Source organism: Procambarus clarkii, chromosome 59, assembly GCF_040958095.1.
Source record: "Procambarus clarkii isolate CNS0578487 chromosome 59, FALCON_Pclarkii_2.0, whole genome shotgun sequence".
Classification (NCBI taxonomy): domain Eukaryota; kingdom Metazoa; phylum Arthropoda; class Malacostraca; order Decapoda; family Cambaridae; genus Procambarus; species Procambarus clarkii.
Window position 1 is genome coordinate 28,320,352 of NC_091208.1, and position 15,682 is coordinate 28,336,033.

General features: G+C 45.3%; 1 protein-coding gene across 1 annotated transcript; it reads right to left on the bottom strand.

The window, feature by feature from the left end:
- Positions 1–5,232: 5,232 nt before the first annotated feature.
- Positions 5,233–11,533, bottom strand: LOC138353774 (collagen alpha-5(IV) chain-like). The gene is made up of 3 exons (XM_069307174.1): positions 11,485–11,533; positions 10,538–10,616; positions 5,233–6,706 (listed from the first exon to the last, which is right to left on the bottom strand). Exons 1-3 carry the CDS (start codon positions 11,531–11,533, stop codon positions 5,233–5,235), a joined length of 1,602 nt encoding a protein of 533 aa, XP_069163275.1.
- Positions 11,534–15,682: the final 4,149 nt, after the last annotated feature.

Genomic DNA, 15,682 nt, shown 5'->3' on the forward strand with positions numbered 1-15,682 from the left:
GGTAGTTAGCCCCAGGGGTAGTTAGCCCCAGGAGTAGTTAGCCCCAGGGGTAGTTAGCCCCAGGAGTAGTTAGCCCCAAGGGTAGTTAGCTCCAGGGGTAGTTAGTCCCAGGGGTAGTTAGCCCCAGGGGTAGTTAGCCCCAAAGGTAGTTAGTCCCAGGGGTAGTTAGCCCCAGGGGTAGTTAGCCCCAGGGGTAGTTAGCCCCAGGGGTAGTTAGCCCCAGGGGTAGTTAGCCCCAAGGGTAGTTAGCCCCAGGGGTAGTTAGCCCCAAAGGTAGTTAGTCCCAGGGGTAGTTAGCCCCAGAGGTAGTTAGCCCCAGGGGTAGTTAGCCCCAGGAGTAGTTAGCCCCAGGGGTAGTTAGCCCCAGGGGTAATTAGCCCCAGGAGTAGTTAGCCCCAGGAGTAGTTAGCCCCAGGGGTAGTTAGCCCCAGGAGTAGTTAGCCCCAGGGGTAGTTAGCCCCAGGAGTAGTTAGCCCCAAGGGTAGTTAGCTCCAGGGGTAGTTAGTCCCATGGGTAGTTAGCCCCAGGGGTAGTAAGCCCCAGGGGTAGTTAGTCCCAGGGGTAGTTAGCCCCAGGGGTAGTTAGCCCCAGGGGTAGTTAGCCCCAGGGGTAGTTAGCCCCAAGGGTAGTTAGCCCCAGGGGTAGTTAGCCCCAGGGGTAGTTAGCCCCAAGGGTAGTTAGCCCCAGGGGCAGTTAGCCCCAGGGGTAGTTAGCCCCAAGGGTAGTTAGCCCCAAGGGTAGTTAGCCCCAGGGGTAGTTAGCCCCAGGGGTAGTTAGCCCCAAGGGTAGTTAGCCCCAGGGGTAGTTAGCCCCAGGGGTAGTTAGCCCCAGGGGTAGTTAGCCCCAGGGGTAGTTAGCCCCAAGGGTAGTTAGTGTCATTTCAAAGCGCTGACGAGTATGAACAATTCATCAGGCTTCTATTATTTTACATAAATGTTTGTCAATTTATTTTGACAATTATTACATATGTCAATTATAAAATAATTGACTATAAAAATAAGTTAAAATATTTTAGATTCCCAGAGTATAAATTATTTATGTCTCGGTGAGACCAATCTTTGGTTCAGGGACTGTCAAGCGGTCAGGGACTGTCAAGCGGTCAGGGACTGTTAAGCGGTCAGGGACTGTCAAGCAGTCAGGGACTGTCAAGCGGTCAGGGACTGTCAAGCAGTCAGGGACTGTCAAGCGGTCAGGGACTGTCAAGCGGTTAGGGACTGTCAAGCAGTCAGGGACTGTCAAGCGGTCAGGGACTGTCAAGCGGTTAGGGACTGTCAAGCAGTCAGGGACTGTCAAGCGGTCAGGGACTGTCGGATTCACTCCCATTTCAAAATATATTTTTTGTTTTAGTCTTCATATTTATACTGTGATCTCATAGAGGATTTGTAATAGAGTTTTATGTTGTGAGTTGTCAGTTGTGGCGGCCTTGTTCTCAACTTTTGTAAATATCTTCTGAAATTGTTGGTGACTTCTCTAGTTGTTTATCCCTTGTTGACATGTTACCAGGCATTTTCTAGCTCATATTTACACATATATGCTTTAAGGAACGCCTGCTACCCAAATATATATATATATATATATATATATATATATATATATATATATATATATATATATATATATATATATATATATAGGCATCCTTTAGGCATTTGTCTTGTATGTTTTGTAACCTTTAAATACACAATAAAGGAAAAAAAAAAAAAAAAAAAAAAAAAAAAAGGAAGGGGGTGGTAGGAGAAAAGCACACAGAAACTGTATTGGAGGGGACCTACATTCCCTCCAGTGCGTTATGTGTGGTTTCCTCCGAGGCTATGGGTCCCCCTTCTTCCAACCAGAGGTGGTACTCCCTTCCCTTTTGTTAATATATATATATATATATATATATATATATATATATATATATATATATATATATATATATATATATATATATATATATATATATTAGTATATTTTGGTAGCAGTCTTTCCTGTAGACATATATTATTAAATATGACCGAAAAAGTAAGATTAATAATTCTAACACGAATTTTCTCAATCTTTCGTACATTTCTTTTCACTGTTGGAGGTAAATCAAAAATCAATTCTCCAAAATTCATTTTTATTTCTAGTCTGACGCGACACGAGCGCGTTTCGTAAAACTTATTACATTTTCAAAGACTTTAGTTCACAAATACACAACTGAATAGAACTTACGCATCTCCGATTTTATATCTACATTTGAGTGAGGTGGAAGGGGTGAGGTGGCATTAACACAAGACAGAACAAGATGTGGCATTAATAGGGTATTAATTTCATCAACACAAGACAGAACACGAAACAATGGATATTGAATAGAAGTGTTTGTAGAAAGCCTATTGGTCCATATTTCTTGATGCTTCTATATTGGAGCGGAGTCTTGAGGTGGGTAGAATATAGTTGTGCATTAATTGGCTGTTGATTGCTGGTGTTGACTTCTTGATGTGTAGTGCCTCGCAAACGTCAAGCCGCCTGCTATCGCTGTATCTATCGATGATTTCTGTGTTGTTTACTAGGATTTCTCTGGCGATGGTTTGGTTGTGGGAAGAGATTATATGTTCCTTAATGGAGCCCTGTTGCTTATGCATCATTAAACGCCTAGAAAGAGATGTTGTTGTCTTGCCTATATACTGGGTTTTTTGGAGCTTACAGTCCCCAAGAGGGCATTTGAAGGCATAGACGACGTTAGTCTCTTTTAAAGCGTTCTGTTTTGTGTCTGGAGAGTTTCTCATGAGTAGGCTGGCCGTTTTTCTGGTTTTATAGTAAATCGTCAGTTGTATCCTCTGATTTCTGTCTGTAGGGATAACGTTTCTATTAACAATATCTTTCAGGACCCTTTCCTCCGTTTTATGAGCTGTGGAAAAGAAGTTCCTGTAAAATAGTCTAATAGGGGGTATAGGTGTTGTGTTAGTTGTCTCTTCAGAGGTTGCATGGCGTTTCACTTTCCTTCTTATGATGTCTTCGACGAAACCATTGGAGAAGCCGTTGTTGACTAGGACCTGCCTTACCCTACAGAGTTCTTCGTCGACTTGCTTCCATTCTGAGCTGTGGCTGAGAGCACGGTCGACATATGCATTAACAACACTCCTCTTGTACCTGTCTGGGCAGTCGCTGTTGGCATTTAGGCACATTCCTATGTTCGTTTCCTTAGTGTAGACTGCAGTGTGGAAACCTCCGCTCTTTTCCATGACTGTTACATCTAAAAAGGGCAGCTTCCCATCCTTTTCCATCTCGTAAGTGAAACGCAACACGGAACTCTGCTCAAATGCCTCCTTCAGCTCCTGCAGATGTCTGACATCAGGTACCTGTGTAAAAATGTCGTCAACATACCTGCAGTATATGGCCGGTTTCAAGTTCATGTCGACTAAGACTTTTTGCTCGATGGTACCCATGTAGAAGTTTGCAAACAGGACACCTAGGGGAGAACCCATGGCGACCCCATCTACTTGCTTATACATGTGCCCATCCGGGCTCAAGAAGGGTGCCTCTTTAGTACAAGCTTGGAGTAGTTTCCTCAGAATATTTTCTGGTATGTCAAGAGGAGTACAGGCTGGATCACGATACACTCTGTCGGCTATCATCCCGATTGTCTCGTCCACAGGTACGTTGGTAAACAGCGATTCTACGTCCAACGAGGCTCTTATCCCTGTGGCTCGTGTGCCCCGCAGTAAGTCAACAAATTCCTTTGGAGACTTCAGGCTGAAGGCGCAAGGAACATAAGGAGTCAGCAGGCCGTTGAGTCGCTTCGCCAGTCTGTACGTGGGTGTGGGTATCTGGCTAATGATTGGCCGAAGTGGGTTTCCAGGTTTGTGTGTCTTGACATTTCCATACGCATATCCGGGTTTATATTCCCCAATGATCTTTGGCAGGTGGAGTCCGGATTTCTTGGCGTTCACAGTTTCGATCAGTTTGTTGACCTTTGCTTTTAATTCGGCTGTAGTGTCCTTCGTTACCCTTTGGAACTTAGTTTGGTCAGAGAGTATGATGTTCATTTTCGCTAGATATTCGTCTTTTTTAAGAATGACATATATTGGCGACTTGTCACCTGAATATGTTGAATATGACCGAAAAAGTAAGATTATTAATTCTAAAACGATTTTTTTTTCAGTATTTCTTATGTTTTTCTTCATTGTAAGGTGGAAATAAAAATATCAATTCTCCAAAATTCCTTTTTAGTAATAGTCTGACGCCTAGAAGCGTTTCTTAAGGGCTTCTTACATTCTCAAAGACTTCTTTACACTTAACACTACACTTATGACCTACACCTATGATACACTTGATACACTGTGTATGAAACATTTGACATAACACTTGATTTTTATTGGTTTGGGTGAGGTGGGTACATGAGAATGGAAGTAACTGCAGAGGGCCTATTGGCCCATACGATGCCTTGAAGTGGGTAGAATATAGTTGTGCATTAATTGGCTGTTGATTGCTGGTGTTGACTTTTTGATGTGTAGTGCCTCGCTGATGTCGAGTCTCCTGCTATCGCTGTACCTATCGATGATTTCTGTGTTGTTTGTTAATATTTCTCTGGTGATGGTCTGGTTGAGAGTCTTGACAAACAACACAGAAATCATCGATAGGTACAGCGATAGCAGGCGGCTCGACATCAGCGAGGCACTACACATCAAAAAGTCAACACCAGCAATCAACAGTCAATTATTGCACAACAATATATATATATATATATATATATATATATATATATATATATATATATATATATATATATATATATATATAATGTCGTACCTAGTAGCCAGAACGCACTTCTCAGCCTACTATGCAAGGCCCGATTTGCCTAATAAGCCAAGTTTTCCTGATATTTCCTGATATTATATTTTTTCTAATTTAGAATCTAAGCTCTTGGGTCCCTTGTTGTTTCAATGAGCCTAGAACCCAGTTCCTTCAAAAAACTGGTAGCACTTTTACCCCAGGCGCCGAGTGTCTCAGAAGCAATGGGGACAAAATTGTAGTGGTGATCCAGTTCTCTATACTTATGGGATTTGGCTGCTTCCCTGTGGGTGGCAGCGCCACCTGGTTGTGCAACATGTGCAACACACACACATATATATATATATATATATATATATATATATATATATATATATATATATATATATATATATATATATATATATATATGAAGGTTCAGAAGGACCTTCAACAGCACCAGTCAAGGCAAGAGATCACATGTTCGTTTTCATCAACTCAGTCTCTATTGGAGAACTGAACGATGGCCGGATGCCCCTGATGCTGGGGTACCTGGAGATGCCTGGATGCCCCTGATGCTGGGGTACCTGGAGATGCCCGGATGCCCCAGATGGTGGGGGACCTGGAGATGCCCGGATGCCCCAGATGCTGGGTGACCTGGAGATGGCCGGATGCCCCTGATGCTGGGTGACCTGGAGATGCCCGGATGCCCCAGATGCTGGGTGACCTGGAGATGGCCGGATGCCCCTGATGCTGGGTGACCTGGAGATGGCCGGATGCCCCAGATGCTGGGGTACCTGGAGATGGCCGGATGCTCCTGATGCTGGGGGACCTGGAGAAGGCCGGATGCCCCTGATGCTGGGGTACCTGGAGATGCCCGGATGCCCCTGATGCTGGGGTACCTGGAGATGCCCGGATGCCCCTGATGCTGGGGGACCTGGAGATGCCCGGATGCCCCTGATGCTGGGGGACCTGGAGATGCCCGGATGCCCCTGATGCTGGGGGACCTGGAGATGCCCGGATGCCCCTGATGCTGGGGGACCTGGAGATGCCCGGATGCCCCAGATGCTGGGGGACCTGGAGATGCCCGGATGCCCCAGATGCTGGGGGACCTGGAGATGCCCGGATGCCCCAGATGCTGGGGTACCTGGAGATGCCCGGATGCCCCTGATGCTGGGGGACCAGGAGATGCCCGGATGCCCCAGATGCTGGGGGACCTGGAGATGCCCGGATGCCCCAGATGCTGGGGTACCTGGAGATGCCCGGATGCCCCTGATGCTGGGGGACCAGGAGATGCCCGGATGCCCCTGATGCTGGGGGACCTGGAGATGCCCGGATGCCCCTGATGCTGGGGGACCAGGAGATGCCCGGATGCCCCTGATGCTGGGGGACCAGGAGATGCCCGGATGCCCCTGATGCTGGGGGACCAGGAGATGCCCGGATGCCCCTGATGCTGGGGGACCAGGAGATGCCCGGATGCCCCTGATGCTGGGGGACCAGGAGATGCCCGGATGCCCCTGATGCTGGGGGACCAGGAGATGCCCGGATGCCCCTGATGCTGGGGGACCAGGAGATGCCCGGATGCCCCTGATGCTGGGGGACCAGGAGATGCCCGGATGCCCCTGATGCTGGGGGACCAGGAGATGCCCGGATGCCCCTGATGCTGGGGGACCAGGAGATGCCCGGATGCCCCTGATGCTGGGGGACCAGGAGATGCCCGGATGCCCCTGATGCTGGGGGACCAGGAGATGCCCGGATGCCCCTGATGCTGGGGGACCTGGAGATGCCCGGATGCCCCTGATGCTGGGGGACCTGGAGATGCCCGGATGCCCCTGATGCTGGGGGACCTGGAGATGCCCGGATGCCCCAGATGCTGGGGGACCAGGAGATGCCCGGATGCCCCTGATGCTGGGGGACCAGGAGATGCCCGGATGCCCCTGATGCTGGGGGACCAGGAGATGCCCGGATGCCCCTGAACAGATGATAAATGGCAAAAATAGTAATGCACAAAAAAATTAAATGAAAATAACACACACGATAAAAATAAATATAATTTACTTAATAAATTATATGAATTATAATAATTGTTATAATTTTTAATATAATTATAAACTTGACATATTCTAGTGACTTATACATTAATATTAACTATAGAAACTCACAGACGAATAATTGAAGTTTATTTCATAACATTCAACATTCAGTATTCTGCCACATTAAAACTTCATTCTCTAATCATTAAATATATATATATATATATATATATATATATATATATATATATATATATATATATATATATATATATTTATATATATATATATATTTATATATATATATATATTTATATATGCGAACAAGCCTGAATGGTCCCCAGGACAATATATATATATATATATATATATATATATATATATATATATATATATATATTTATATATGTCGTACCCAGTAGCCAGAACGCACTTCTCAGCCTACTATGCAAGGCCCGATTTGCCTAATAAGCCAAGTTTTCCTGAATTATTATATTTTCTCTAATTTTTTTCTTATGAAATGATAAAGCTACCCATTTCATTATGTATGAGGTCAATTTTTTTTTATTGGAGTTAAAATTAACGTATATATATGACCGAACCTAACCAACCCTACCTAACCTAACCTAACCTATCTTTATAGGTTAGGTTAGGGTAGGTAGCCGAAAAAGTTATGTTAGGTTAGGTTAGGTTGGTTAGGTAGTCGAAAAACAATTAATTCATGAAAACTTGGCTTATTAGGCAAATCGGGCCTTGCATAGTAGGCAGAGAAGTGCGTTCTGGCTACTAGGTACGACATATATATATATATTTATATATATATATATTTTTCGCAAATCAAGTCACGTAAATTAAACTCAATTTAAGATTCACTCTCGATACTAAACCCCCCAATCACGGCCCTTCGCTTCTCATTCATATACTAATATCAATATATACCAAATTCCTATATTACTGGAAACATACAACCAACTTGAATTAATCCCCAGATTAGTTCACAATGTATTTTTTTTAACCCTGGGATACACTGATATTTGAATGCCTACAGAGAATATGTTGCAGTATCCTCAGGCGGGGAACAATCAACTCATCCCACACAGCCAATAGAAAGTTTTGATGATTGATGAAGATTAAGCCACCCAAGAGATGGCACGGGCATGAATAGCCCTTAAGTGGAATATTTGGAATGAATGTGGTCTAAAGTTCCAATAACGTGGCTGAAGTATGTTGACCAGACCACACACTAGAAATTGAAGGGACGACGACGTTTCGGTCCGTCCTGGACCATTCTCAAGTCGATTGTGGTCTAAAGTTTTGGATTATCTCTGGAGCCTTATAGAGCCGTGGTTGTTGTTGTTGTTAAAGATTTAGCTATTCAGGACGGAGTGTGCATGTAGCACGGGCTATGGTGAGCCCGTATATAGAGCCGTGGGATAGGGAATCAATATATGGCAAGAAGAAAGGTGAGGAGGGGGAAAGTAGGTGATGAGAAAGTAGTGAAGTAAAACATACAAGCAAAGCAAGCAACAGCACGAAATAAACAATGCAAGGTATTATATAATTTCAATTTGTCTCAGTGTCTTGCACTAGTGTATATATGTTAACTACTCGGTATGTGGGCCAAATGTATAAGGTGTTTCCTCTACGGTATGTGGGCCAAATGTATAAGGTGTTTCCTCTACGGTATGTGGGCCAAATGTATAAGGTGTTTCCTCTACGGTATGTGGGCCAAATGTATAAGGTGTTTCCTCTACGGTATGTGGGCCAAATGTATAAGGTGTTTCCTCTACGGTATGTGGGCCAAATACGAAAGAATACCTGTAACTGGCTTAAATGTTCACCAATCACATGAAATGCCTCGTCAGCTTGAGGTGGAGTCCATATATAACCTCTGTACTCCTTTCACTAACCTGGAAAGGGTCAATATAAGGGTCAATATAAGCTTTCTTATTGATCAATTTTATCAGGCCAAGACAAACTGCATTAACAATAGATTTTTCACTGTCCCTCACTCACCGTTGTAAGAGGCTTTTTGTATTTTTTCAGAATTCCATGTTAAGCAGTTGTATATACTGCAATACAATACAGTTCACGAGCTTCACTTATGATCTCTTGAGGTTATCTTGAGATGATTTCGGGGCTTTAGTGTCCCCGCGGCCCGGTCCTCGACCAGGCCTCCACCCCCAGGAAGCAGCCCGTGACAGCTGACTAACACCCAGGTACCTATTTTACTGCTAGGTAACAGGGGCATAGGGTGAAAGAAACTCTGCCCATTGTTTCTCGCCGGCGCCCGGAATCGAACCCCGGAACACAGGATTACAAGTCCAGCGTGCTGTCCGCTCGGCCGACCGGCTCCCCAATACTCACACTTTAATCAAAGACGGAGAAACAGACTCGCGAATCACTTCACATGTCCCCCAATACGTGCAAGTATTAACATGACATAATGTTGCAACTTTACTGTTGCAGAAGGCGGTGGAGGGCCCGTGGGACGCCCAGGCCAGGGTGAAGGAGCTCACACACAAGCGGGTGTGTGCAATAAAGGTCAATAGAGACCGCGTGAGATCAGCACAAATCGTGCTCCAGCATCCCAGCCTCCCGGCGCTCTGGTTGTTAATGGCGAGGTGTACCTTGTCCTCGCCAGGGAGAGTAGGGGAGGCAGGGGCAAGAGACGCGGAAGTAGGGAAGATGAAGGGAGAGGAACAGAAACATGAATAGGAATGGAGAGGAGAGGTAGCAAGGGGAGAAGCAGGGAGATAATTGGAAACAGTAGGAGCCTCAAGGAGAAGCAGGTGAGGAAGAGGATGGGAGATGAGGTAGAGGCAGGGAGAGGCAGGGAGAGGCAGGGAGGAGAGGCAGGGGGGAGAGGCAGGTCAGTAAGGACCGCGGGAGATCAACACAGATCCCACACCAGCATCCCCAGCCGTCTGCTGCTCTTATTGTTAATGGTGAAGACTGACTCGTCTACATCAGGGAGAGGCAGGGAGAGGCAGGCAGAGGAGGAGGAGAGGCAGGCAGAGGAGGAGAGGCAGGGAGAGGAGGAGAGTCAGGGAGAGGAGGAGAGGCAGGGAGAGGAGGAGAGGCAGGGAGACGAGGAGAGGCAGGGAGAGGCAGGGAGAGGAGGAGAGGCAGGGAGAGGAGGCGAGGCAGGGAGAGGAGGAGAGGCAGGGAGAGGAGGAGAGGCAGGGAGAGGAGGAGAGGCAGGGAGACGAGGAGAGGCAGGGAGAGGAGGAGAGGCAGGGAGAGGAGGAGAGGCAGGGAGAGAAGGAGAGGCAGGGAGAGAAGGAGAGGCAGGGAGAGGAGGAGAGGCAGGGGGAGGAGGAGAGGCAGGGAGAGGAGGAGAGGCAGGGGGAGGAGGAGAGGCAGGGAGAGGAGGAGAGGCAGGGAGAGAAGGAGAGGCAGGGAGAGAAGGAGAGGCAGGGAGAGAAGGAGAGGCAGGGAGAGAAGGAGAGGCAGGGAGAGGAGGAGAGGCAGGGAGAGAAGGAGAGGCAGGGAGAGGAGGAGAGGCAGGGAGAGAAGGAGAGGCAGGGAGAGGAGGAGAGGCAGGGAGAGGAGGAGAGGCAGGGAGAGAAGGAGAGGCAGGCAGAGACTATCAGTCTCAATGACTAATATACACTGCCAAAGCGCTTCTCATCGTGCGATCAGCAGCTGGCCTCAAGAACGCCTTCCTTCGTGAAAGTTATTAATAATTCAAAGTTTAATGAAGAAGTAATGCTCAGAAAATTTCCCATTTAATAGCCCATTACAAAAAAAATCTCCCATATAATTACCCATTACAATAAACCATTTCAGTGAAATTATCAATGGCAACTAAACTTTGACGTATACTCAATTCAATAATTTGTGTTCCTGTAAAAGTATAACCTAAGCTGATTTTTTGTGCATTTTAAATAATGTAGAGCATATGTGGAAAGTTAAATTATTATTTACAATAACGAAATTATTGGGACCGTCTCAAAGCTCTCAAAATGTACTCTGTAAAGGAGACGAGAATTGTATCAAATAATAAATTTATGGAAGTACTTGAGTACCAGGTGTCAAATTTGCACAGTAGAAGAACAACATACTGGAGCGGAAGACACGGAAGGAAATGCAGAACAGAACCAGTGAGGAGTAGAGGTGCCATAGGCACAATCAGAGACCACTGTCTGAACACCAGAGGTCCTCAACTGTTCAACACCCTCCCAGGAATCATTAGAAATATTGCTTGAACTATGTTGACCAGACCACACACTAGAAATTCTCGACTTGAGAATGGTCCAGGACGGACCGAAACGTCACGTCGTCGTCCCTTCAATTTCTAGTGTGTGGTCTGGTCAACATACTTCAGCCACGTTATTGTGACTCATCGCCTGCATTGCTTGAACTAACTTGGAATTCTTCAAGAACTAATTATAGAAGTTCTTGCAAGAAGTGCCGGGCCAACCAGGCTGTAGTGGATATGTGGGCCTGCGGCCCGCTCCAAGCAACAGCTTGTTGGACCAAGTTATCACAAGTTGACCCTGGCCTCGGGCATGACTCAGGAAATAGAACACTCGAAACCCTCCACAGGTACGCTCCAGGTAAATGAATAAGGTGACATGTCTTACTGGAAGAAAAACGACATAAGTCTTAGGAAGGGAAAAGAATTATCAGGATGTTGTTGTGGTTTTAGATTCGGGTAATTGGAACAAAAAGTTCCAAGTAGCACGGGATAAGGTGAGCCCGTCGTACTCACCTGACACAGGAGATTTCCGCGAATTATCAGGGGGAAAGCGCCAAGCCATTACGACTATATAGCACTTGGAAGGGGTCTGGATAAGGATTTGGGATGGGACGGCTGGAAGGAATGGTGCCCAATTACTTTGACGGTCGGGGATTGAACGCCGACCTGCAGGAAGCGGGTCCGTCGCTCTACCGTCCAGCCCAAGTGGATGGGCGCAAGTCTGAGGAGAATGAGGAGACGCAAGTCTGAACAGACTCAGAGCTCCTTCCAGACTTCTCCTTCCCATAATGTAAGTCTGAGCCCAATGGTTTCTGAAGTACAATTTGTAATTAGGTAAAGAAAATGTGAATGTTGATTGACCAAGCCATGATACCTGACTGTATAAGGGAAGTGTTTAGTCAACACTTTGACTCGAGAGTGTGACCTAAACATTCCTGGTCTTGGAGGCTGTGTGACCTAAACATTCCTGGTCTTGGAGGCTGTGTGACCTAAACATTCCTGGTCTTGGAGGCTGTGTGACCTAAACATTCCTGGTCTTGGAGGCAGTGTGACCTAAACATTCCTGGTCTTGGAGGCAGTGTGACCTAAACATTCCTGGCCTTGGAGGCTATGTCACCTAAACATTCGTGGTCTTGGAGGCTGTGTGACCTAAACATTCCTGGTCTTGGAGGCAGTGTGACCTAAACATTCCTGGCCTTGGAGGCTATGTCACCTAAACATTCGTGGTCTTGGAGGCTGTGTGACCTAAACATTCCTGGTCTTGGAGGCAGTGTGACCTAAACATTCCTGGTCTTGGAGGCTGTGTGACCTAAACATTCCTGGTCTTGGAGGCTGTGTGACCTAAACATTCCTGGTCTTGGAGGGAGCTCAGAGCACCCCACTCTGCCCTCGGGAACTGCCCGATACATCACCATGGAAGTTGACTTGGTCGTAACCACAGAGTTAAGACCTGCAGCGGGCGCCGCTCTACCAGCACTTTCCTGAAGAATATTATGCACTTTCATCATGTTCCTGAAGATTATACACTCGCTGGCATCACCCAGGACACGTGGCGCCGCAGCCCCCCTTGTGTGAAGGCGTTTCTGGTCAGTGTTATTCATTTGTTCATCGCGTGATTAGCTGCAATAACGAGGTCAGGATGGATCGTGAATTTAGCGAAGTATATGGTCTTAATGTGAAGTTATTTAGGTAATATGGATTCGCGCTCGTCACATGAAGACTAGAACGCAGTTCTCAGTGTCTAATTTTCCACATGAGAATACTAACTAAATATGTTCTGCTTAAGCTTTTATTATTATAAATTTTTTTATTTAAAAATATCTTAAAAATGTTTATATATAAAAAATTAAACATGTTTTTACATAGAAAACTAAAACATATTTATATTTGGAAAACTTGAACATATTTATATTAAATAACTATGCACGTATATTCTTTCTTGTATGCAGGCGATGAGTCACAATAACGTGGCTAAAGTATGTTGACCAGACCACACTAGAAGTTGAAGGGACGACGACGTTTCGGTCCTTCCTGGACCATTCTCAAGTCGATTGTGATGAGGAAGATTGATTGATGAAGATTAAGCCACCCAAGAGGTGGCACGGGCATGAATAGCCCGTAAGTGGTACAATTTTTTTTTTCTCAGTATTCTGAGGTTGCATTTAACCATCAAGCTGTTATCGCGGGGGAGGATACTGCTTCACAGTCTTTATGAGGGTGTCCAGCTGCTGGACACCTTTGTTGACCAGGAGAGTGGTTGTGTTGATGGCTTCAGGGTGGCCACTGCATGATTCAGGAACTCTTAAAGCTCTTCTAAGGTCATTGGTTGCTTCACATTCCAGAAGATAGTGAAATAATGGCTTTTCTGTGACAGTATGATGAGGAAGTTGTTATAGATTCAGCTACTCAGTACAAGTTCCAAGTAGCACGGGCTATGGTGAGCCCGTAATGATGAGGAAGTAGATGCAGGCAATAAATAGGCTAGAGAGAGGTGAGGAGATAGTAGTAGGAATAAAAACTGCAGAGGGCCTATTGGCCCATACAAGGCAGCTCCTATTATAACCACCGAATGAGGAGATAGTAATAGGAATAAGAAGAGGATAGTAAGGGAACGTAAAGAAAACAATGAACAGAAAAGAGAGAAAGAAAGATAAATGGAAGGGGTAGGCTTATGTTAAGTCACGTTTGTTAGAAAGATTAGAGCATTTGAGTATATACTGTGAAAGGGAAGAGTCCACAGCAACAAAGCCAGGACTCAAGTTCATGTTGGGTACATTGTGTATAAGAGCCGATTCTACAAGACGGCGTCTGTGTAGAGTAGAGGCAGGAAAGATTATTTTGTAGGAAGACCAATCAATAGGATGATTAGAATCCCTCACATGACAGAAGCATTGTTAGTGTCTGCAGACTTAACACTTCTCTTGTGTTCTTTAAGTCTATCATTCAGTGTACGGCCAGTTTCACCAAAGTATTGGAGAGGACAAGACGAACAGGAAACTCTCTCTCTAGCCTATGAATTGCCTGCATCTACTTTTTTTTTTTTTTTTTGAGATATATACAAGAGTTGTTACATTCTTGTACAGCCACTAGTACGCGTAGCGTTTCGGGCAAGTCCTTAATCCTATGGTCCCTGGAATACGATCCCCTGCCGCGAAGAATCGTTTTTTCATCCAAGTACACATTTTACTGTTGCGTTAAACAGAGGCTACAGTTAAGGAATTGCGCCCAGTAAATCCTCCCCGGCCAGGATACGAACCCATGACATAGCGCTCGCGGAACGCCAGGCGAGTGTCTTACCACTACACCACGGAGACTGCAATCACAATCGACTTGAGAATGGTCCAGGACGGACCGAAACGTCGTCGTCCCTTCACCTTCTAGTGTGTGGTCTGGTCAACTTCTTGTAATTAACTGGAACAAGAACCTTAAGCAACTTGGACGCTTGGTCATATTTCCTCCCAGTTGTACTCTGGTTGTCAGACAACAGCGGATGACGTGAGCCAAACCCAGTATAATACATTGGTTGTGTTCCTGTCTAGTCTGTTTTATGGTGGATGTTCGGTTCATTGTGTGTAAGTTCCTGTTTATATTCCGATTTCTGTGTTTGTTTGTGTCCTCTGTGTTTGTGTGTGTTCTCTGTGTTTGTCTGTGTTTGTGTGTGTTCTCTGTGTTTGTGTGTGTTTGTGTGTGTTCTCTGTGTTTGTGTGTGTTCTCTGTGTTTGTCTGTGTTTGTGTGTGTTGTGTGTGTTCTCTGTGTTTGTCTGTGTTTGTGTGTGTTCTCTGTGTTTGTGTGTGTTCTCTGTGTTTGTGTGTGTTCTCTGTGTTTGTGTGTGTTCTCTGTGTTTGTCTGTGTTTGTGTGTGTTCTCTGTGTTTGTCTGTGTTTGTGTGTGTTGTGTGTGTTCTCTGTGTTTGTCTGTGTTTGTGTGTGTTCTCTGTGTTTGTGTGTGTTCTCTGTGTTTGTGTGTGTTCTCTGTGTTTGTGTGTGTTCTCTGTGTTTGTCTGTGTTTGTGTGTGTTCTCTGTGTTTGTGTGTGTTCTCTGTGTTTGTGTGTGTTCTCTGTGTTTGTGTGTGTTCTCTGTGTTTGTCTGTGTTCTCTGTGTTTGTGTGTGTTCTCTGTGTTTGTCTGTGTTTGTGTGTGTTCTCTGTGTTTGTGTGTGTTCTCTGTGTTTGTGTGTGTTCTCTGTGTTTGTCTGTGTTTGTGTGTGTTCTCTGTGTTTGTGTGTGTTCTCTGTGTTTGTCTGTGTTTGTGTGTGTTCTCTGTGTTTGTGTGTGTTCTCTGTGTTTGTCTGTGTTCTCTGTGTTTGTGTGTGTTCTCTGTGTTTGTCTGTGTTTGTGTGTGTTCTCTGTGTTTGTGTGTGTTCTCTGTGTTTGTGTGTGTTCTCTGTGTTTGTATGTGTTTATCTGTGTTTGTCTGTGTTCTCTGTGTTTGTGTGTGTTCTCTGTGTTTGTCTGTGTTTATCTGTGTCCTCTGTATTTATCTGTGTTCTTTATGCTTGCTTGTTTTTCTCTCTGTTTGTATGTCTGTCTCTTTCTGTCTCTCTTGTAAAAATAATATGATGGTCAACCATTGGCGTGTGGGAGGCCAGCTGGTGAGAGATACCTTGAGGTGTGAAATATTAAAAAGATATAATCGTTACCTGTTAGCTTTGAGAAAGGGGGCGGGGCTTGAGACAACTTTTTTTTTTACTTTTTTCAAAATATTTCGATGTG